This window comes from Drosophila sulfurigaster, chromosome 2R (genome assembly GCF_023558435.1).
Source record: "Drosophila sulfurigaster albostrigata strain 15112-1811.04 chromosome 2R, ASM2355843v2, whole genome shotgun sequence".
Lineage (NCBI taxonomy): Eukaryota > Metazoa > Arthropoda > Insecta > Diptera > Drosophilidae > Drosophila > Drosophila sulfurigaster.
In genome coordinates, this window is record NC_084882.1 from 23,625,772 (window position 1) to 23,650,369 (window position 24,598).

Genomic DNA, 24,598 nt, shown 5'->3' on the forward strand with positions numbered 1-24,598 from the left:
AAAATGATTTAAAATATAACTGAGAAGAAGACAGAATAAATATGCCAAGTTTGTCGAAAGTAACCGTCTTAATCTAAGATTTATATAATCTGAAATCATTGATATAATCTAAATCACCCATCAATCGACACTCAAAGCGTGAGCACACTTCAAGCTTACCCTGCTCGGCTTCAACAAGGGTCGGGTATAAGGAAAACTAAATAAAAGTGTACAGCGGCGGAAACGTGTTGCAAAAGACAAACAACAAATCAAGTGCCGCTGGGCAGCTGCCGGAAAAAACGACAGCAGCGAAAATACGTAAAACTATCTATCATGCATGATGACGTTGTCAACGAGCAGCAAAACGAAAATGAAATACAATAAAAAAAAAGCCAGGATACATTCATACAAATGAAAAAAGAAGTCGAATAAAACAAAAATTGAAACATGACATCGACGAGCAACGAAAAAAAGCCAACGACGTGAAATTTGTGGATTTTTTGACGTCCTCCATCAACAACTCAATTTCGGTTTGTTTTCTGCTGGCAATCGCAAACGATGCTGTTGCTGTCGCTGTTGCTGGTTCTGGTTGTTAGTTGTTGTACTCGTAGTTTTTGTTGCATTCCCCTGCTAGATTTGTAACAAATCGCAACAAACGCTGCCTGATGGTGTGAAAACGAAAACCGTCAGTGCAATGAGCAAAATCGACAACGGAACGTTTCAGCCTCGGGTTCTGTTCAGCTCCTTCTTCTCCTGCATTGAACCAACCACCCATCATCAACCTGACCTGCAGCCAAGCCGGGGTATAATTGAAAAGGAAGATGGCGACGAGTCAACGACGGCCGGAAACACAGCCAACAAGCCCCTGAAGCATGCAGCTGCAGTTCAAACTGAAGCAGCACAAAAAGGAAAAAACGAAAACGAAAAAAAAAGAGGACTATTGGGATTGCTCACTGAGGCAATACGACTGTTGCCTCATGTCCTGCGGCTGATTTTGTTGAAGCTACTGCCAGACGTTCGCACATTTCATTGGCCACTTTAAAGGGTTTCGATTCGATCTTCTACGTTTTCAAATGAAATTATCTAGAAAATAATCCTGAATCGAGAACGATTGCTATACGTTTTTGCATAGATGACAACGAAAAGAGCAGCAACTAAGATTGCAGTAAAAAAAAACTAGTGTGTAAGATAGACAACACATTAACTGTTGAGCTGGACAAAAAAAGCAAGAGAAGAGGGAGGGGGAGAGGGAGAAAGACAGAAATTTGCATTCGATAATGATGCTTGTTGCGTGTCGGCTGTCAATGGAACATGGATATAAATAGCAATCATACGCACTGTTGCGCGTTAAAATGAGCTGCAACGGAGGCGCGACTAAAGCTTAACTGTATTAATGACACGCACGGTATTCCCTCGATTGCCAACGAAAGCAGTGGAGAGAAGAGAGGAGCGGAAAGGGGGAACTGGCGTTGGCGGCACTTTTCAATTAAGTCCATACACATATGCAGCGTCATGTCGAGGCCTTCGATGAATTGCATGAAAAATATACATAAACTATTTATGGCTAATTGAAAAGTTTACAAACTGTAATTGAGTTGGGTCGCCGCCTTCCCCGCCTCGTTGTGGCGGTCAGTGGCAAAATAATGGATGGTCAGCAGGCAGAGCGAGAGTCAGAGCAGAGCAGAGCAGCAGCTCGACATGTCCGTGTACGTGTTCATATGGACAATGCGGCGTATGTGTAATAATTCGAACGCTCTGTTGTATATATTCCATATTTCTGGCCATTCTCATGCTCTTGCTGATGACCAAACACATCCATGAAGTTAATTAATGACAATTTAAATTCATAAAGCAAACACACAAAAAAGCCGAAACAAACGAAAGAGGTAAATGAAAATGAATGGAAAACGCGCAGCGCGCGTCGCAACGTCGACAGTTGGAACAAAGCCACGAAAAATACACGATAAATGGCTCCACACACACTCGGCCCCAAATACAAGTTGCTCTTTGTCCGCCTTTCTCTCACACCCAAGAAAGAAAAAGTGCTGATTGTTAATAACAATTAAATTTGTGCTTATGTGGCAACATTTAATGATTTAATGTAGGCGTGGCGCCAACAACACATGAGTGTCTGTATATGTTGTTGGGGGTGTGTATTGTTGCGAGCATTGGCATATTTAAATACACAGACACACGCACATATTGCCTTTAATTATGCGACAGCAAATTAGGTTTTTACAAGCTCACACATCATAAATTTTAAATTGCTGGCCAGTATCTTTCCTCCCTCCCCCACCAAGTGTGTGTGAGTGTGTGTGTGTGTGTGAGGACTTAATGATATTTACTTTGCTGAGCCGCTGCTTTGCCTTTAATTTAAACATCTTGTCTGCGCGCATAATCAATCATAGCGCAAGTTTTGAATAACTGAAGCACAACCGCCTGCAGACATGTTTGAATTTACTTTTTCTGTTTTCAGGCCATAATTGAAAATAACGATTTTCCTTCTTGCTACGTTTTTCCTTTTTTGCTTTTGCAGCCAGCCAAGGCCCGAGAGTCTAACACCCGCAAGTAATGTAATTCATTAAAAATTTGTCAGCACATAGACACAACGAAGGCTAAGCAATGCGTTAAACAGAGACAGCTGCACAGAGATAGAAAGAGAGCAAGAGAGAGAGAGAGGGATGTGGAATAAGTCAACGCACGCAGACGGTAGCTGAGCTCTTGGATGACGACGTTTACAAATTTTAATTGCATTTCAATTACGAGAGTAGTTTTTTCTTCAAGCGAGACGGCGAGAGAGAAAGGAGTGGGGGGATATCGCTAGTGTGTGTGTGTGTGCTAAGCAGATGCAGTTGCAGTTGCCATGTCCTGTGTGTGCAGTCAAGTGGCGTATGGCAAACAGCAGCAGCCGCGGCAGCAGCAGCAGTCGCTGAAGTCTTAGACTGCGACTCGAGTTTTATGAGGTTTATCAATTGTATAAATTACACTGCAATGCAAAAAAAAACGAAGAGTGAAGGGGGAAAGCGAGTGATTTGCATAACTTTTTCCACTTCATTTGCGCTTTGATAAAAATTATGCACTTTTCGTTTTGCAGCTGCGCCCGAATAAGTATGCCACACACAAAAAAAAAAACAAGAAAGATGCAAGCCTATGGGGCGTATGCTTAATTGAGTACCAAACACACAAACACAACGAGACACGAGACGAGCTCAAAAGTCAGGCTGTATAATTAATGACAATAAGTGCATGTTAAACTAACCGCACGTAATGTCTGTGTGTGTATGTGTGACAGTGGCAGTCATAAATGATCGCACAGCTGCCTTTTTGCTGGCGTTTGACCAAGTGCAAATCCTGATTTTTATTCCTGCTGCTGCTTGTCTCAATATTTACGCAGACAATGTGACAGCAATGGGAACACAAAACAAAAAAAAAAAAACATATATATGACAATATTATTTTATTGACTGCGAAAATATTTACACGCAATGCGAGGCGCCGCCAGGCAGACAACCAGACAGACACGACACGACTCCACACGACACGACAGATAGAAGAGCAGAGACAAGGCGGCACGCGCTCAACTGACACACAATGTGGAGCACACACAGCAAGTTGGATGCACAGCTCGCAGCTGACAAGTGGCAGCTGGAAGCGCGAAACTGTCGTTTGCTCTCTTGATTATGTTTTTTGGATATGACAATAAAAAAAGAAGCGAGCACAAAGCGCTGGGCTCAATCGATGCTTTGGGGATTTTTCAGATTATTGCGATTTATTGTTTATATATTATGTTCTAGTTGTGCTAGAAGTACTGTTATCCATTCGCTTTCAGTCTCGCTGGTTTATTGAATATTTTTTTAACGTTGCGTTTTAACACCTTGAACTCTCTGTGGTTCGCTGTTGACCAAACGCCGCCCGAAATCGGTCAATAAGCAAACAAATATTGGCGGGCTATACAAACACCAGCAAGGAGGGCAGTTCAGTCTGAGAGTGGTGTGTGTGTGTGTGTGGTGTGTGTGCGAGTGCTGTAACAATAAACAATAAACAACAAGCAGGAACACCAACAACAACAACAACACATGCTGCTCTCCCAGATCAAACACGCGACATTGCCACGGTTCGCTTGGATTGGGAATGAGATTGAAATGGAGTGAATATAGGAGAGGGAAGGAGAGTGGAGTCGAGTTACAGGTTGCGTGGTTTGAATTAGTCTTCGTCGAGTCTCGAGTCTTGAGTCTCCCTGGGGTCTAATTTGGCTTGCATAAAATATGCATAATAATCAAAATAAAATAAATCAAATGCCACTAAGAAATTTGCGAGTATTTATTGCATGACCAAAACGAAGTTACACTAACAAAAAAAAATATATATAGAGTGTATATACAAATTGCGATACGTATGCGTGATATAAGGGCTAAGTTTTGCATTGTGAGATGAGCCGAACGAAGCGTGGCCACTTACTACAAGTGTGCTTCACACACACACATACACACATACAGTGAAGTGGCTGGGCGTGGAATATGTCGAATAAAAGGAGAAGGAGGAGGAGAGGCAGGGAAGAGTGTTTTTATTACATTTACGTGCAGAATTTGTTGCATGTTCGTTGGCTAAGCTTGTGTAGCGGAAACGTTGCCGAGAACACAGTCAGTGTATTGGTTTTTTGAGGCACAGCAAATACAATTGACAACGCCAATGGGCAATGGCAATGGCCAATGGATGATGGACGGTGGACGTTGGACGCTGTTCGATGGAGGAGAAAGCGACCTGATGGTGGCAAGTGGTGCGTGCCACAAACCACAGGCGAAAAAGAAACAATTTTTGGCCTTCTTGTCAGCCCAACAACTCTCGACGTCGTCTCCTTTCGGTCTCTCTCTCTGTCTGTGTGTTGCGTGTGTTTATCTAAGGCTGGCCACACAATGCTTATTGTTGCTTTTGTTGCCGGCTGCCTATTTACTTGTCTGGCCTCTGTTGTTGTTGCTCGTGTTGTTGCTGTGTGCTGGCGTTTGCAATGCAATAAAAGTGTCCTTACACATTTATTTAGCAATTTCTTTTGTTATTATTTTCGGCATCAGCAACGTATTTTTGCTTTTGTGCGTCAGCTTTAAGTGGTCCTCACACACACACACACGCACAGGCACAGAGAAATGAATTCATTGGATTTTTGCCACTTTTCCTCTCTTTCTTCACTCTCACCTCTCGGTGCTTCATTCCTCTTCTTGGTTTGTTCTTTGTCTGGCACGAACTTTAAGCTGTTCGCACGACTTTAAAAATGTGTGCCGTGTGCTTTGTGTTTGCGCATGAACTTTGCGTGGAAAATTAAAAAGGCCGCAGGTGGCAGCTGGCATGTGGCAAGGCAGCAGGCAGCAGGCAGGTGGCGGCAGCCAGGCAGCCAGGCGGCTGGCGGCAGGTGTCAAGTGGCGTTGCTTTCCCAAGCAGTCGAGAATTGCCTGCTCTCCATGGCTGGCTGTTGCGTTCGTTCGTTCGGTATTCGTATGCATGAATTGGTCTTCAAATGCCGTTGGGGCAGACTCGGAGTCTGCGTCTGCTTCTGCGTCTGGATCCCAAAACATTGGACAATGGATGCCTGCAACTCTTTGCCAGTTGTTAACTGCCCACAGTTTGTATGTGTGTGTGCGATTGTGTGTGTGTGATTGTGGTGGGGTCAGCGCTTGTTGCTTTTTAATTAATAGCAAAGTCCTTTGTAGAGTAATAAATAAATATTATGCTTTTGCTTTTGCGTTTATTTTCGTTTCGTTCTCGATTGCCATTCACTTCACGAGGTGTGTGTGTGTAATAGAGTGTGCGAATGTGTGTGTGTGTGTGAAGACGTGCTTGTGTATCCTTTGAGTATCTGCTAACTGACTCTTGCTCATTTCTTTCAATCGAACCACCAAATGCAGTTAATTACAAGCATTTTGAAAGCATCGACACTCCGCTGTCTCTCGTAATGGCTGCTAATTGGAAAACCCAAAAGCATATTAATTTTGAACGCACACACACACACATACATAGATGGCAAGTGGAATTCTAATGAAATTAAAATGCATTTCACTTTGTTAGCCATTTGTGAAGCGTGTGGAGGAGGCTGATGCACAGGTTGCTCGCCTTGCTGGCTGGGGTTAAGCATACGCACTGTTCGCCCGCTTTGCTATTCGCTATTCGAACTCGCGGCAATCGGCAACTGTGTTTATATGCTGAAAATGTTGTTCATGGATTTGCTTGTATTTAAAATCATTTTGCGGCTCACTGATTTTCGGTTTCGACTTTCCGCTTTTCAACGGCAGCGGCGGCGGCCGCTTGTCAAATATTTGCCTAATGTGTGGTTCAGCTTCTGGTTTGGTTTTTTTGGTTTCTGGTTTTTGGCGCGAGCGGTTTTTGATTAGCTTTATTACTTTGCGCAAGCCAAACATGCGCGAGTGTGAGTGCGCGACTATGTGTACGTGTATGGGTGTGTGTGTGTGTGTGTGGGACTAATTAATGTGCTAGAATTTCGTGGTGGGCTTCTCTCTGCTCATAATGCAAACGCGGCATACTTTTCCATATTGTGTGCCAGCTGAAATGTTTGTTTCCATGCTAATTAGCGGGTTAATTGGCTATAAGACCCGGACTCACAAGTGTGCGTCGTGCCCCGCCCCCCCAACAATAACGTACGCCTCCTCTACTCTACTCCATTCATAGCTGACCAAGTGGCGTTCAGACAGAGACTGAGGCAGAGCACAACTTAAGCTGGCTTTTGGGCTCACATCTGCCATTGGCCTAACGCGTGAAGCGTTGGCTAATTGGCAGTCCAGGCAGTCCAGGACTACGACTGCTTGCTGGCTGGAAATGCACTTAAGTCGTGCGGCCCAAATGTGCAATAAAATGGGCTTAAATGCCCACAATACAACCCGACCGACCGAGCAGACGTTAAGGCAAAGGTAAAGCCAACAAAGGCATAGATAAAAGAGTTGTTGTTTGAGACAAAGAGAGAGTGTGAGACAGACAAGCAGCAGACAGATAGATAGATAGTGTAACAAAGATAGACAGAAAGCAGAAAGAGAAAGAAAACTTACCAATTCCGCCGGCCAAAACGGTGCTCGAATCCAGCTTGGCCTTCTTTGTGGCCAGATCCTGATTATTATTGTCGGAAGCGGGCGCCATAACTGCTGCTTGACTCAAAAGTTCGTCGCTTCCGCGCTGCACATGGCACAACCAAGAGCATATTTTTATTTCAGGCATTCAGGTATTCATCAGATAGTTTTGGCCGCGTTTATTTAATGTAATTATTTATGATTGTTGCGAGTTCAAGTTGCAGATTGTAGTTGATGATGCAGAGGCACAGCACAGCAGAGAAGTTGAAGATGTTTTTATTTTCAGTTGAGTTGAGTTGAGTAGGCAAGTTTTGTAGTTGTGTGTGTAGTAGATGAAGTATATACGATTACGGTACATAAAAAGAGAAAAATAAAAGAGAAGAGAACAATATAAATATTTAATATTTACGCAAGTTAAGTAAATTACAGCGATTCTACTTATTTATGGCAACAACTGAGAGAGGTGAGCGCACTCGCCTCTCCCCTATTTTTTTTTTGTGTGGTATTTTTTTTTTTGCGTTGCTGCATTGCGAAATTTGAGTGGTGCTTAAGCGAGCTTTGCATTTCTGTTTGGTTAACTTGGTTAAGGTACGCTTCGGTTGGCGCTAGTTTAGCTAACAGAGTCAACAACAAAAGCGGGGTGCGCTACACAGACAGAGAGATAGAATGACAGAGTGTGAGGCAGAGAGACAGAGACAGAGCAGCGACAGTCGAGAGTGAGAGACATAAAAGAGATATTTTTTTTGTAGGGGGAGAGAGAGTGGTTGTGGTACTTACTGCTGGCATTTCCCAAAAGCAGCCAGGTTTGCTACATTTATTTATTTATTAAATTAAATTTAGCTTAAAATCGCGCGCGCATTACACGCAGCTGGTCGCTCAAATAGCGCAGAGCATTTTGATTTGTGTAAAATTCATTTCGTGCATTTTCTACCTCTAGTTGGCAAATAATTGCCACAAGCTCACAGAATATTCATTGAAATTAACCACAAAGAAGAAGTTGCGAGTGCAAATGCGACTGTGATTGCGATTACGATTGCTTTGCTTTTTGCTTTTTTATTCATTTAGTGTTTATTTCTTGTGGTGTGGTTGTGTGATTGCTTTGCGAGAGTGTTGGCGCTAAACTCTAATTACAAAGCCATGTTGCATGCAGCACACATGCATAAGTGTATTGTAATTACTTGTGACACTTAATTACCGCACTCAGTGTGGCAACAATGGAGCAGAGAGAGAGAGAGAACGAGAGATGGAGTCGTCGAAGCCAGATCGAGAGTAACTAAGTTAAGCCAAACATTAAACGTAATGCCAGCCATAAAAATAAAGCTGCTTCGGATGCTGACTTCGAGTGTGTCTCTGTGTATGTGTGTGTGTGGTTGCTACTCCTGCTGTTGCTGCTGCTCTTGGCTACTGCTATGCATTAGCGGCAATGACAAAAAGTCAATAAACGAGCACAAACACACATAGAGAGAGGGGGGGAAGAGGATGGAAGAGCGTCTGCAGCATGGCGGCAAATTGAAAAGGGTAATTTTGTGTGAAGTAGGCACCTTTATACACCGTTATCATAGCAGGGGCGAAGGGTGGTGGTTGCTGCTCTGTGTGTGTTGCTATCAATGCTGACTACGCTTGAATTCGCCACTTGGCTTATCATCGTGTGCTTTTACTTCTGCTTTCATTTACGTTTTCGTTCTCGTTTTCGCTTTTGCTTTTGTCATTTGTCGTTTGTTGTTTGTTGTTTGCTGTTTGGTTTTTATTTTTATGTGGCTGCACGTTTTATGTACATAAAAGAATTAGCTTAAATACAAAAAACAACATGTGGTAATAGTAATAATAACAAAGCCAAAACGCACGCACACACACACACTCGCACACACTCGTGCAATATATCAGTGTGATAGACAAAGCAATGGCAAAAACCGCAAAAGCACTTCACTTGATAATATCACAGCGAGACAGAGACAGCAGCAGAGAGATAGAGAGCGAGAGTGAGTGAGTGAGTGAAAAGCGCGCAAAGCGCAGACAAAAAACGAACAAGGCGCGTGCCCGAGCCCAACAAAACGGAAACTCGCATGACTTCACGTCTGTGTGTATGCGTGTGCGAATGTGTGCGTGTGTGTGTGTGGGTGCAAGTGTGTGCGAGTGTTTTTGTGGCTTGTTGGTTGAGTAATGATATCAGTGAAGCTGTTGCCATTCCTGCCGCCGCCGTCTGTGCTCTTTGTGTATTGTTATATGACTATGGAGGCAAGAACATATGTTTCCGTGTCGGAGCGTATGTGTGTCTCTGCATGTGTGTGTGTGCGTGCCATATGGCAGCAGCTCAACTCGGAATTTGTAGCATACTTTTTGGGGCTTCGTTTTATTGGACAACCCTTTGGAGCCAGCTTGCACACAATGCACTCGTCTTTTCTCTCTCTCTCTCTGTCTCTGTCTCTGCCGTGAAGTAATTAAATATTAAAATGGTCTCCCCTGGCAGCGCTTACATCAGAGAGTCTCTAATGCATTCGTTATGGCACATTAACGCTCCCAAGTGCCGGACAACTAACATTCATTGGGGATTCGCCTCTGCGGCTCATTGCATTACACGGTTCACAGACTCAACTCGACTCGCTTCGACTCGGCTAATGTCTCCACACTCAGACACACACTCACACACACCAAAGTGTGCTGCAACTGGGCGCTGCTATGAATGTCCAGCTGACCGGAAATGCTATTGTAATATGCAGAAGCTCTGCTCTAAAAAGTATGCTAAATATTTGATTATGAACTGTGTCCTTCTGTGACGCGTGTGCGCAACACATATGGCACAGCCCGATAAGCTCCCAAGACCCAACTGGACCATTGTCCATTGTTGCCTCAGCAGCAATGGCATCCGTTTCGTTACCGCCCCCCCTCCCCGCCTTTACTTTGTGCACCCCTCTCTCACTCTAGACAGCATCTCGTGTATCCCTTGGTTCATTTTAATGAATTTTCCAAGCGCCTTTTTGCCTTTCTCTATATTTTCCATAAGCTCCCTTGCTTCACATAGCCAGAGGCCGCCGTCGTTGGCGTCGCTGCCCAGCACTCACTGATTTCTATGATGACATGTGCCTTTTTATTCTCTCTTTCTCTGTCTGTCTCTCGTTTCTTCCTCTCCCTTTCCTCTGTGTGTGTGTGTGTGTGTGTGTCTCGGGTCTTTCAGCATGTTTCCTTTGCTTCCGCCTTTGTTGCCGGGTAACTGGGTCAGCGCGCAATTGTTGAAGGGCTGTTGCTTCAACCGAGGGGGTTGTCGTCGACGTTGTCGTTGTTGTCGGACAGTGGCTGAGAGAGTAAGAGATAATCACGCATATGCCTAACGGTTAAGTTTTTGAAGTGCGCCACGAAGGACGCAAGAAGAGGAGGGGGGAGAAGAAGGCATCATCAGCCTGCCTTTGCCTTTTTGCCTTTGTTGTAATGAGCAAGCACTGAACACTCACACACACACACACACACACACAGTGCGTCATTCATTCATGCTTGTGACGTTGGTTGGTCCAATTTAGGGGGCGTCTGTTTAATTTCTTGCATGTGCTGCTCCACATTTGATTTTCTACACGACAAACGCCGTTGCCAATGCCGCCTTCTTAAAGCGTCGCACACAATTGCGCACAATGCTCAACTGATTTTGCAAGCCTATGATTAGGTCTCCCGACAATTGATTTGTACGCAAAATATCAATTAAAATGCGTATAAGTGTAGAGTATTTTCCACCATTGATTGCCATGCTAATAACAGCTTTTGTTTAACGGTGGAATGCAGCAAGCTCATGCATTTTATTGCACATATTCCATGCGCACATTGTTGGCTATAATTAAGTTAGGCGGGTATCTTTATAATAATGTTTACTAAATAAGTTACCCACACTCTCTTTGTCTCTCTGTCTGCAGACAAAGGCAACTTCCGCTTTAATTGCATCGCCCGAAATGCAGGCGGCGGTGGCGGCTGATGAAAAGTGCATTTCATGAAGTGCCAGCAACAGCTGTCCAAAGGTATCCAATATATCACATAGCATAATATGAGGTAGTCTCTTTGTGTGTCTTTGTGTGTGTGTGACCATATCAACACCCTCATATATTGCAGGCAGCATCGCTCTTTCTGTTCTTGTTGTTGTTGTTGTTGGGAATTTATGGCGGCATATGAATATTAAAATCGAATATGTTGCTGTCGATTAAAGGCTTTTCGTCCGGACTCCGGAGTGCAACTCCATCGTCCCCGCCTTCGCCCTCTTTGCTCGTTGCAATTGTGGTCGTTTGTTCGTCTGTCTCTGATACGATACCCCTTTCTCTCTCTCTCTCTTTCTCCCTCTTGTGTATGCTGAGCCCACAGCGACACAGATACGACTCGACATTTCCGCTTGTGCGGCAATGCTGGGGCTACGGATCGCTCCCATTGATGTCGAGTATATGCGGCACTGTTGTCCCCTTCCCCCACTTTAGCGCGATGATGACGGCAGAATGCGCTGGCATCCTTGAAACTGCTGGCGCATCGTGCAATAAAACGAAACGAAAAAAAAAATAAAAATATGATGCGTATGTAGGTAAAAATAACAACAGCGGAAAACTGTCGGCACATGTCGCCTCCTCTTTCCCTACATATTTAACCAGCAGCAGCAGCACCAACTGGAACTGCAAGTTCAACTGCAGCCATAACAAAGCAGCAGCCTTTGAAATAACAATTATTGCAGCGCGCGTCTGTGTTCGCTTTAAATTGTGTGTGTGTGTGCTGTGCTGTGTTGTGGTACTTTAAGCCAGCGCCAAGAAGCTTATAAATTCTAATTAGAAAGCTCAAATTGGACAGAGAGACAGACTGAAACAGAGTCGCCCACGCAGCAATATCTTTGCGCTTCTCCCTTGCTTCCACCGCTTAGTCACTTGTTTGTTTGCGAGTAGTTGTGGCAGTTGATAAACGCAACTTGTAGCTGCGGCCTAGTTACCCGACCACAGTCACAGCCATTGCCACAACCACACAACGGAGCGATAGACATAGACAAAGTCGGGGCAATAGATACACACATACATACAAAATATACACAACCCTCACCTGAAAGCAGTCTGTGTAAGGCAATAAATTATATGAGAATGCCGCCAAAGTGTAACAGCTGCGGCTGCTGCCAAAACTCTCTCTTCCATAACCACACCTGAGATGGCACAGCAATAACCTAAACTTCAAGCCACTTGCCGTGGCTATAACTATGAAGCAAGTAAGCAATAGTTGTAATAAAGAGATGGAGAGAAGAGTTGGGAGGAATTCAGCCATATTTACATTTCATTTTAGTTACATATTTAACTATGAGCATAAGGGTTGCTAATAGGGGATGATGAAGCAAAAGCAAAAGCAAAAGTGTTGCCACAATCACTGTAACTAGCGAATCAATCAAATGTATTACAATTACTGCACAAAAGAGTTAAAGTAGTGCTTAAATATTCATATGCTAAATTGTCCCCCCACAAAAAAATAGTAAGCAACACTTTTTCTTTCTAGTTTAAGCCATAAAGCCGCGCTCCTTTTGTTGTTTCTATTTTGCATTTTAAATTGAATTTTTTTATTTGATTTTCGAAACGAGCATCCACGTTTCTTTTTTGCGTTTGCGTTTGTGGTGTACACTCGGTGTGCGTTATAACGCATCGTTTGGCCCTCGCTTTGATGCGACGCCACTAAATATTTACGTTTTTGGCCTTTATTGCTTTCGAGAGTCGAGTCGAGTCGAGTCGGCAAACTCTTTTTATTTCAATTTGTTTGCATAAATATTTGAAGCGCAGCTAAATTAGAATGTGGAAAGGTGCAAAATAACGACAGACCCTCAATCGTAACCTGTCTCGGTGAGTGTGTGTGTGTGTGTGGGGGGACATAATAAACTTGCGCAAGTTTGGCCAAAACGATTTGTAGCAATTTCGCTATTAGTACGTTGCCAAGCATCGTTCTCCTTCTCGCTCCTTCTCTCTCCACCTTAGTCATCTTTGCCACTGCTAGCGAAATCGAGAAGCAAAGTCGCAGGACGAAAAAACTTTTCTGCTTATGCATTTATCACCTTTTTTTTCCATGCTTTAGCGAGAGTGCGAGTTTGACTGTGTGTGTGTGAGTGGCAAAACTTTTTCCTGGCCTAGTGCCAGTGTGTGAGAGAGTGTGTGAAGGTAAGGGAGATGGATGAAGGGAGGGGGAGACGATGGCGCCTGGATAACAGGCTCAACTCCTGGCGGGCACATTTCGTGCGCTCGCCCGCATAAATTATTCAAAACATGTGTTCCCAGCGTCTGAGTCTGGCTGACTTCTTTACACGCCGCTGCTGCTGCAAATGCAGTAGAAAAAGTGCCTTGCGACCGACAGAAATGTAGGCAACAGTTTCTTGTTTTTTATTTCATTTTCTCTGTTTTGCTGTTGTTGTTCTTGTTGTTTTCCATTTTTATCTTAGGCTTTTACATTTGTCTGTCTGTCTGTGTGTGTGTGTATGACATTTTCATTGATATTTTGGCAAGAACGCCCTCACGCACGGACGAAAGTTTAGCAATTTTTTCCGCCACTCGAGAGTCGAGAGTCGGCAATGGGTCTATTAAGATATTCACTCTGCTGTAATGTGACATCATACATAAAGAGTTGTGCGTGTGTTTTGTGCTCTCTCTCTCTCTATCTCTCTCCTTTTCTCTAGCTAGCTATCTGTCTATCTCTCTGCCTTTGCTTTGAGGTGTATGCAAATGTCAGGCATTTGCTGTTTGGCATTTCTAATGAGCTTGAGTCCAACGTTTTTACTCCCATTCTGCACCTTGACAGATTCTTAGCCAGAGACAGATTGTTGGCAAGGTTTAGAAGAGAGAGCGAGAGAGAAAGAGCAGCGATTACCAGGCGTATAAATCTTGTCTCTCATATTGATTTTGTGGGCATCTCGTTGGGCATTTGCCTTGTGTTGTTGAGGGGCCTCTTTTAAAATAAATTATATGTTTTTAAAGCAAAGGTGAAGCACACGTAGAGCACAACACACATACACACATACGTAACCCCCACACAAACCCTTATGCCATGTTGGGGTCAAGAGCTGCTGGCTTTTGGGTTCATTCAAAATTCAGCAGGATTGAAATTTATGGCGGCTGGACACACAATGCCAATAGCAAAAAATTTGCAGCATTCGCGTTTTGTGCCAACTTACTGGAAAGGGAAGTTGGGAGTGTGTTAATATGGACGACCTTTTTTCGTGCCATGAACCGAGGTGTGGGTAGAAGTGTGTGTGTGTGGGTGTACCTTATTTATTTTTATGTGCATCTATTTGCTAGTCGTTTTGTGCGGCAGCCAAATAAAAAATGCATTAAAAACGTCTGAGTCGGAGGACACACAGCACCAAGGCATAACAAACATTTCGGTTTATTTGTCTGCTCAAGTTTAAAAACGTAGCCCGTTTACATTTGGAAAAAAAAAGGAGGCAGGAGGTGAAGGGTAGACAACATGTCTTATATTTTTGCATGGCAGGTGGCATTGTTGTTGGGTAACACAAACAGCTACAGCTACAACTACTAGTCAATGAAAAATTTGCCATGCCAATTCTCAAATGTCTAATATTCAGCTGCTATTTCGTTTTATACATATAATTTGCTGTTGCTTTTCCTGCTGCTGCTGCTGTTGTTGTTATCCTTGCCTCGTCTTTTGGCTCCGCTGTCTATTCGCGTGTCTGACACGCCGTCAACCCGACACACCAGAAGCATCCCTCCTCCTTCTCCCTCTCCATACTGCTACTCCCACTCCGCTTCCTACTCCTGTTTCTATAACCAAATGGCGTTTTCAACCACCTTGACGCCCTCCTGCTGCTGTTTGCCGCCTTCCGCCTACAGCCTGCCACATTTGCCGCTCGCTTTGCTTTCGCTCGAAAATTTTTAATGCCGTGCCATTTTTTATGGCGCCACACTTGAATGCGCTTAAATATTTTATGTAATTTTTCGCAATTTATTTAGCGCATTATTTTTGGGGCTCTGTCGGACGTTTATATCAATTCATGGCCTCCCAAAAATTTGTTGTGTTGTGACAAATTTCAATGCTGCCTGCCATTGCCATCGTCGCCTCCTGTCACTGTGGCCAGCATGTTGTCCAAATTCTGGCCACAAATGGCCACAAGCCATCGTCGCCATCGTCATTTCGCTGCTGCTAACCATTTTTTGTGTCAGCTCACAATTTTGGCGCGTCAATTTCAATTTGAGCAGACAAATCTCAATTAATTTCCCCAGCTAGATAATTCGATTTGCTGTTGCTTTGTCTCTCTGTGTGTGTGTGTTTGTGTGTGTGCGAATGTCAGAAAATTTTTAGCTAAATGATTGGCGTTGATCATATTTATTAGTATGCAAAATGCAGAGAGTTTGGCGATTTAGAGACACTAATTAATGAGTTTGTTGTTTTTTTGTTAGTCGTGTTCAAGCATTTATTTTTGATTAAATTTTAAACGAAATTTGCCATCGCTTTAATGCATTTTAAGAGAGAACGAAAGAGAGAGAGAGAGAGAGAGAGCGAGAGAGAGAACACTTGCCGGATGTGGCCATAAATCCATTTGCATGTGCGCGTCGTATTTGGCAAGTAATTGATTTATATAAAAACATGTTGCATGGCGCGCAGAGTCAAAGGACTGCAGCTTGTTGCTGCCGCTGTGTGTTTGTTGTTGTCTAAATTTATACACTCTCCCACACACACACACATACAGATCCAATACAAACGACAGCGTAGTGAACCCGCATGTTTACATATCGATTACTGCGCCACCGCTGCTCGCGTTGCACGTTGCACGCCTCTCACTCGCCTCTCTTTCGCTCGCTGGCTTGCTCTGTGTGTTGGGCAATAAAATCGAGCAGGCGTGGCCCATTTGGGGGGCGGACAAAAACATGTTGCAAGCATACACTACAAGTACTCACTGTCACGCATATGCTGATAAATTGTTTAAGCTTTTTGGTGGCAACATTTTCAGTTCTGTTGCATGCTTTCATGCTTAACTTTAAGCACGGACAAAAAGTGCATTTTTGTGACTAATTAAAAATACCTTTACGATTTGTCTAGCACAACAAATGAAAGCCTTTAACAACTGCGGCATTTCAACCATCTTCCCCCTCGGTTTATATTTCTATGTCTATTTCACTCCCCTTCTCGTTCCTTTTGGTCATGTAGCTGGCTCGTTACATTTACTTTTTACGACGCGCCCTAAGGCAGAGGCCATGAAAACTGTGCAGGCAGGGGATAGACGTAAACCTAGAGAATGGACAGACAACCAAACGAAACGCGAAACGAGCGAACGAACAGCACCGTGGAATATAAAAAATTATCTACATTTAATGACGAGCCTTAAAAATTAGCGAGAAATGCTCAAATTAAACATAAAGGCAGCAGCGGGTCAGCAGTCGATATAGACGAAGACACGGCCACAAGGGGCTGTCGCGACGGGGAGAACGGAAAGATGGATGGAAGGACGGTGGGGAAGACGGACATGCGCCTGGCGGAAACATCAAAATGACATCCATTAACACACCTATTAATCACAGAGAGACAGAGAGCGCGACAAAGTCGTAGCCGTGGCAAAACTGAGTGCAAACGTTGACGCTTCTGTTGTTTTTCTCTTTGCTTTTGGCTTGGCGCTTAAAAGTAGGCAACAGAAAATATTATGGCCCAGGTGACAGCAACAAACAAAAAGTCATAGAAAATACTCCAGCAGAGCAGAGCTGAGCAGAAGTAAAAGGCGACCGAGCTGCCACAGCCACAACTAAATGGCAACACAAAAATGTAGAATAAAAATGTCAAAAATGTGACAGGCAATGGCGACGCAGCAGCAGCGGCAGCAGCAGCGACGCCAGCGTTGACGTCGCCTAACAAAGTCAACGTTATTGCTGTTGTTTTTTGAGGCCGGGCAGAGCAGAGTGGAGCAGGACAGGGCAGGGCAGGGCAGGGCAGTTGGTCGCCGTTGTCGGCGTCGTCATAAAAACCCGCAAAGTGGGTGGTGATGGCCAATTAAGTTAACGACGGCGTGCGCTAACTTTGCGGTCGATCCAAACTCGCCGGGCGGCCACAGCACAGCACAACACACAGCAGAACACACCGCACCGCACTACCCACAGGGCTAATGTGTCGCCCAATGGCCGCCTAGAACTGACGCTATTGTAATCTAAAACGTTCATTGGGCAATGGGCAACTGTCACAAGCAAAGCGAGAGAGAGAGTGAGTGAGAGAGCAAGCAAGCGAGCGAGCGTTGAGCGTTTTTGGGCGCCAACTTCCTTCCTTTCCGTTTTCGGTGTCCCATCACATTTTTCGGTAGTTTCAAAAAGGTGGCAAACGATGGTTGCTGATGGTGTGCTGTGGTGGCCACGGGTCGTGTGCGCCTGACTGGCAGATCAAGAGACAGGTGACTGAACCAATTAACAAAAAGCTGCCAGACAACGAAGCGAAAAACTTTGCCACAAGCACTGAAAACAGTGAAAATTGCTGCAGGTGACGCTCGGTCGGGCGACTAGAAATTAGCACACACCTTATATACCTTCCCCTCACACATTTCTTAAACTTTTCCCTTTTCACAATGTTTTTTGATTTTAGTGTAGACCACAGTAGCAGCAGTCAAGGGGGGGAAGAAAAAGCGAACAGCTGCGCTCGCTAAAACATAACCTCAATGCATAGCCAGCTTTAGAGCAACGCAGGCAGCTGGGCCAGCTGGGCGTATACGTAATGTACACAATGTAAATAGACGCTAACGCCAAATGTCTCACAAGTTCCAAATTAATTTCTCCCAGGAACTGAACACCGCGCGTCACTGCCACCACAACGTTCGTTCGCTCTAGTCGCAGCAGTAGAAGCGGTGTCAGCTGCCGGGCTTTTGGGCCCTCAAGTGATGGCTGGCGAAACACACACGCCCACATGCCCAAGCCAAACACAAATACATAGAAAAGCAGCAGCAGCAGTCGAGTACAAAACCCAAAAACAGGCAGCACTTTGTGCTGCGCCTCATAATAATCACAAGGCACAAGGCGGCCACATCATCATCATCATTATCATCATCATGTTGTCGCTGTCGTTGTCGTGGTTGCCGGAGCATATTCCATTAGCAATTATGAATATGGAATGGCAATGTTAGACCATGACTAGCAGTAGCGATGTCCCCAGTAATCACTGGCAACGATGCTGACTACTTAAGCCGCTGGCAACGATGTTGCTAAGTGCCACTGATGATGACGACGTCGCTGCTGATAATGATGATGTTTTGCCGCGGCTGCGGCTGAACATCATTAGCAGCGACTTGACAAAAAAAAAGGCAAAAATTGTAGCGCAAATCGTAGCGTTTATGGCTTAGTAGCACAGCACAAGTACATATATTTAGTTGTTCAGCCGAAGATAGTTGAGATGCTTGGCATTTAAACCGTATGCATTGCTTCAAGCTGCTGCAATTGTCTGCCGCTTATTGGCACAATGAAGTTTGTGCAACACACAGCGAGAGAGACACACAGATAGAGAGAGAGAGCAAAACTCATATGGTCGTTTGTATACAAACGTCGCACAGAACAAGCGGAAAATGGATTTCCAAGCAAATTATCTGGCTGCCCAGAGCCAATGGCACAAGGCAACCAAGTCGACAACACACAGACAATGCAGAGAACAACACACGGGCAACAACAACAACAACAGCACTAAACAGTTTCAATTTCAGTTGGATGGATGTGCATGTGGAGCATGTGCATGTGCATGTGTGTGTGTGTGTCTGTATGTGCGTTCTCGTGTGGCTTGCACCATTTGAAAAGGACCACAACGAGAGCTCTCTGTCTTCTCCTCCTCTCTCTCTTCCACTCTGTGCTTCGTTTTGACAAATATGCATAGGACATTGTCTATTGGCGCTTAGCCAGAGGGGCTTGCCTGGTTGGATGCCTCCACTTGGCACTTGCCTTGCCTTTGGCCAGCTGCAAATTATGCTGCAACGTTTTTTTTTGTCTCTCCTCCACCTACATTTTGCCATGCCGCAATTGCGTACGCGATTTGAAGCCTTTTTCGGTGGGCTTCGCTTATGGCTTAACGCAATGTCATGTAATCCATGTCAAGGCAGATAGAGCAAGCAGCGTGTGATTGGATGCGGTAATCATGTGACAAATATGCTGTCACGATAGTGTGTGTTCGCTTGTGTGTTGCAATGTTGCCAGCCTCAGACTGCGTCGCTTTGATTATGCACATTAATGAGCGCTGGGACTGGACAGTTTGTTGTCAGAGTTACGCGCGGTTGAGCGCGTGTGTGTGTGTGAATGTGAGTGGATTTTGGCTTGGTTTTGGCCCGCATTGCATTTTGGCCTTCATTAGCTGCCGTTGCTGTTGCTGCTGTTGCAAGTTGCAAGCTGCACTCTGATTGTGTTTGCGTGGCAAGCAGCTTACCGCTTCCATTTGGCAAATGAACGGGCAGCTTAAGCTGATCAGTTTGGCCAGGAATCTATCTCATAGTTATAGTAGTAAGAGAGAGTTGGCGTGTGTGGTGTGCGCGTTAAAGTCAACAAATGACCACGGCAATGATGAGCAATTGCGGACAGCGCGATGACAGCGCAATGTAATGGCCAGACAACTGCAGCAACTGCACCAACAACGAACGTTGCAAGTTGCAGCAAAAAGCGGAAATGACCAAAGCATAAAAACAACAAAAGCCAGAACACAGACAGACACGAATGAGCGAATGAACGTGGTGCCAACCAGATATGGTCATAAAAACTACGTATGGCGCTTAAATTGCAAACGAATTTCGTTGTAATGACCACAATGCACGCACACAGAGAGAGAGAGAGGAGATAAGGGGAGAGGGAAGCAGATAGCAGAACGGTTTGGCGGCATCATTTGTAACTGCATTTATATTGAAGCGACCGCATCTGTTGCGGTTTTGTTGTATGCAAAAATGCATTTTCGCGCACAGATAAACATGGCCGAGAGCTGGCGGCGGGCGGGCAAACTTTGTATTAAGCAATGCATCAACAACAGCAACAACACATTCCCAGCAGCGAGTCGCCTCCCTGTGGATGCCCCATGTGAGAGTGTGTGTGTTTTTGCTTTCATTTCCGCTCGGACTTGTTCGGGGCTTCCGGTTTATTAATGCCTTTTTTTTTGTGCATTGCCCCCAAAAGTATGCAATGTTCTGTTGGTTCTTCGTCAAACCAAACTGCGGAGGGCTGAACTCTCTAAATGAACTGAAACCAACTTCCAACTATGTACTCTGCCTTGAACTGTGTGGAATTCAAGCTGTAAACAAATAAAGTGCAAAAAACGTAATAAAAGTGCAATCACGAAAGTGTTATGCAATATTTATAATAATAATGGCAATTAAAATGAATGCCACACACGAATGAATGAATGCAACTTTAATGGCTTATGAATAATGCAATAGTTCCGACATTCGACATTCGACAGTTGTAATTAAATGTATGAAATTTCAATTGATTTTTAATCGACTGTTAATCAACTTGCAGTTTAAGTGCCTGATTAACGACTGCTGCTGCTACTGCTCCTGTTGCTTTCTATGACAATGCAAACACACCAACCAAACACAGCAAACAAATAAAACATCGGTTAACAAAAATATGACGAATGACTGCAGGAAATCGCCATCGAATAAAAAAAAAATAGAAATTGACGGCATGATTCATTGAAGCTCAACCGGACCGAGAGAGAGAGCTGACACTGACAATCATCGAGGGGGAATGAGGGAGCTATATTGGAAATGCTTACAAACATTTGCTGTAAATCAACAAATCAACACACAGGATGAGAAATAGCAAGCGATGGAGATGGAGTTGGAGAAGGGGTAAAAACTTTATGTGCAAAGTGAAGTGGAAATTTTTGCATAAATCAAAGTTAAAAGTGTTAAAAATAGCAAAAGGGCTCAAATTGAATTTTACAATTTCGTATATACATATATATTTTTTTGTGTTCCCTAGAATTTTTCTTTTGGCTTCATTTCTTTTTTTTGGATTATTATTTTTTCTCCTCTTTCTTTTGCCTCGCCCCGTTGACAAGGGTTAACCTTTGTGCTACTCTGTGTACTCGTACTTTTATTTACTTGTTGGATTTTGTTGGTGCTGGCATTCAGATTCGTTTGCTTGTTGTGTTGTGTTGCCCTTTGGGCAAATTTTTGGCTGCTTGTTGGTTTTCAAATTTGCGGTAAATCGGAAGTGCGCCGCAAGTTAAATGAACTTGCCCCGGACAGAGCGGCGGCGTCGCATTGTCCTTGCCCGTTTCCTTGTTGTCTTTCCGTTTCGCCCTCCTCCTACTGTATGCTGCTTTACGTTTAGCTCAGTTCAGTTCGTTTTCTGCTCGTTTATTTATTTACATGCTGTTTGTGTTCGTTATTTTTTCTCAACTCTGCCACCTCTCCTATTTTCCGGATTCGTTTCGTTTCGTTTCGTTTGGTTTGTGCCTTTAGTTGTTAATCAGCGACAACGACCAAAATCAAAGGCCCTAGACAAATTTGCTTAATTGCGTATAATTTGTGGTCGGTCCATAGCTCAAAACAACAAAACAACAACCAAAGAAATAAAAAAAGGGTCAGTCAGTCAGGCAGTTGGTTGGTCCGACCGCAGATTTATGTATCTGCAGATCACCATTGAAATCAAAATCAATTCGAAAGGAAGCTGGGCGCAGGAAGCAAGGTTTCTCTATTCAAGCGAGAAAGAGAAACGTAAATCCTTAAAAGCAACTCAGGTGTGGCTTAAATCAAATCCATATGCAGCCAAAGATTTTCCCCATTTGACGATTGAAATGGGCAAGTTCAATGCTAAAATCTAAGCAGCATTTGTATGAATGGCTTACTGGCTGACACAAAATTATGAACGCCAGGGACACAAAAGGGGCAAATACGAAATAGAAAAAAAAATGGAGATTGGGAATTGAATTTGAAGCAACGGACAGACAGACCAAAAGGCTCTTTGACTGAGTGAGCGAGTAAGTCCACATGGCGTATGGGTGACCTTTATGCGAGCACACACGAAAATTGCAGATAAATTTATTGAAAATGATTGTAGAAGTGAGCCAGCCAGCCAGTCTACCCCTCCCTGTACTCTCCTCTTCCTACTCTACACCTCTATTTCTCTGGCTCAGTGTTTGCGTGTGCTTATATCGCTCGACTGCATGTTACCCCAAAATGCAATATGCATGAATTTCTCTGCAAAAATATTGATGATTTGGCAAATGTGTATTGAAAAGTTGGCAGAGTCTATTGAATTGAAGCAACAGCAATAGCAGCAGCAGCAGCACCCGTTACCTGTAACTAGTTGCTAACAGCAACAACGAGTGCACTTTGCATTTCAAATATTTGCGTATGAATGAATGCTGTCCCAGGATCTTGTTGCCAACAATGATACACGAAAAACGTATTAGTAAGCCAAAAAAAAAAATGAGGAGCTCTCTCTGTATCTCAGAATTATGCTTAAATATCATAGTTTTATGTTTGTTTGCCAGCTGCTGCTGTCTTAAATTGCTGCAGTTTCAATTCAAATGCACGACATTAAACAAAAACAAAACGTGCAACGACACCAACATCTAGGGGGAGGAGTCGAAAGAATGAAAGCAGCAGCAACAGCAGCAGCAGGAGGATAAAAGAGTAAATAACATCGCAGCAAAAAATAAAACGCAGCAGTGAAATTAATCTAAAAAGTTTTTAATGCGCTTTTAAATGATGATGCTGCTGCTGCTGCTGTTGCTGGGGTCGCTGTTTTTGCATCAACAGCAGCAACAGCCAGCAACAACAATAACAACAACATCATCGAGCTGCTGCCATTGCCATTCATAACTGGGGAAACTATCATTGCCGTTGTCGTTGTCTGACGCTGTTGCTGCTGCTGCTGCTCTGCAAATTACAAGACCCAGACATCCGGCCACAAAGTGCGCGCTTCAGAGTCCGTGTCCCACCTACCCAGACCCTCTATAAATACCCTAAATGAGTTTGCCCGGCCACCTGTTGCGCTTGACGCCGCCCCAGCGACTTTAATTTTTTTCGCAATTTTAAATGCAAAAATGCGCCAAGGAGCAGCAGCAGCAGCAACAGCAGCAGGACCCACGCTTCGTGCCCTGCGCTCCATTTGCGTGGGTGGTGGAAAGTGGGTGGGGCGAGCAGTCAAGTGCGCTGCAGTCGACGGAAGTACACAATTAAGTTTTAAGTTGGTAAAATTAAATGAAAACAGTGGGAATATTGAAATTGATGCAAAGTTGATTCAACTTCTGCTGCTGCTGCTGTTGCTGCAGTGAATAGACAGAGAGAGAAAGGAGGGCGTGTCGGCAAACAGAATAGCGCTTGATTAAACTTAGCAAGGAGAAGCAGTTATAGAAGGGACACAGCACAGGCTGACAACTATTATCCTTGCTTTGCAGCAAATGGAAGCCAGGAGACGCTTTGCTATTTACCTTTTAATTTTCGTTGCATAAATCTCAGCGCACATTCAGTTACAGCAATTCATTAGCAACTGACTACGCAGCACACGCAGGACGATGGAGAAGGAGGTAGAAGGAGGTGGGCGGACGAGAAGGGGTTGTGAAAAGTTTTTTGGCTTGGCAAATTTGAAAATTCATTGAAATGCCTGTGCAACTTTTGGTTTCTCTATGCTAATTGTATAACTTGGGCTGCTGCTCTCAGTGTCAGCGCAGAGGTCGAGCAACTTGTGCCAATTGAGCAAAAATGTAATTAGTTTGTATGCGAAGCGAAGAGACATAGAGACATGGAGACGGCAAGCGCAAGAGCCCAGCTAAATGATAGGAAAAACCTTTTTCACAGTGATCTAAATGTGCTTTTCAACGGATTTGCGGCTCTTCAACATTTTGAGCATCTTCGAGGCTGCTGCTTTGGCTGCCTGCTGACGACAATTTTGGAGCACTTAGCAAAAATAGCAACTATTAAATATGCATAAACGACAACGGCAGGTCGCGCCCATTAAATTGCCAACATGCCACACACACGCACACAAAGTGCTGTCGCACTTTAAACACAGCTTTGCATACATTTCGGATAAAACAAGGACAATGTTGGCGCCCCGGCTGGCTGCTTGACTGGCTGGTTGGCTGTTGCCTGGCTGGCTGGCTGACTGGCTGCAGCGTCAGCTAGAAAACAAAAGCCATAGCCGGGGAAATTCCTTTGGGCAAGCCTTAAGCCAGAGTGAGCGCGTGCTTGCCACAATGTCACATAAATTTGCATACATGCTCATCACACACACACATAAAGAAGACTTGCTGCAGCTTCGCCCTCCCCTGTCTTCGCCCTTCTCCTGCTCGAGCTAAGTAAACGCGGCTGTGTAAGGAAAAGCTTTTAAAATATGCCGACGCGACACCTACAGCAGTAAATTTGATATGCTTGCAGCTTAAATATTTACAAACACACACACACATTCACTCATAGAGAGACTCGCACACACATATACACGACTTGAAGACATTAAAAGCCAACGGCATGATAATAAAATCTTTATTTAATTGTATAAATTGTGGCAACTAACTAAGCAGCCAGCCGCTTGGCCAGCCACCAACCAGCAGAGACAATGCGACACATGCCACAACAACAGCAGCGAGAGCGTGGCGGCGTCATAAAAATGAAG

At 44.2% G+C, this 24,598-nt stretch overlaps 1 protein-coding gene across 1 annotated transcript in view; it reads right to left on the reverse strand.

The window, feature by feature from the left end:
• The window catches only part of LOC133837474 (polypyrimidine tract-binding protein 1), a 166,688-nt gene that overhangs the window by 32,024 nt on the left and 110,066 nt on the right, over nt 1-24,598 (reverse strand). Inside the window, 1 exon segment of the mRNA XM_062268250.1 lies at nt 7,029-7,152. Within this exon segment, the coding sequence (XP_062124234.1) occupies nt 7,029-7,152 (124 nt within the window).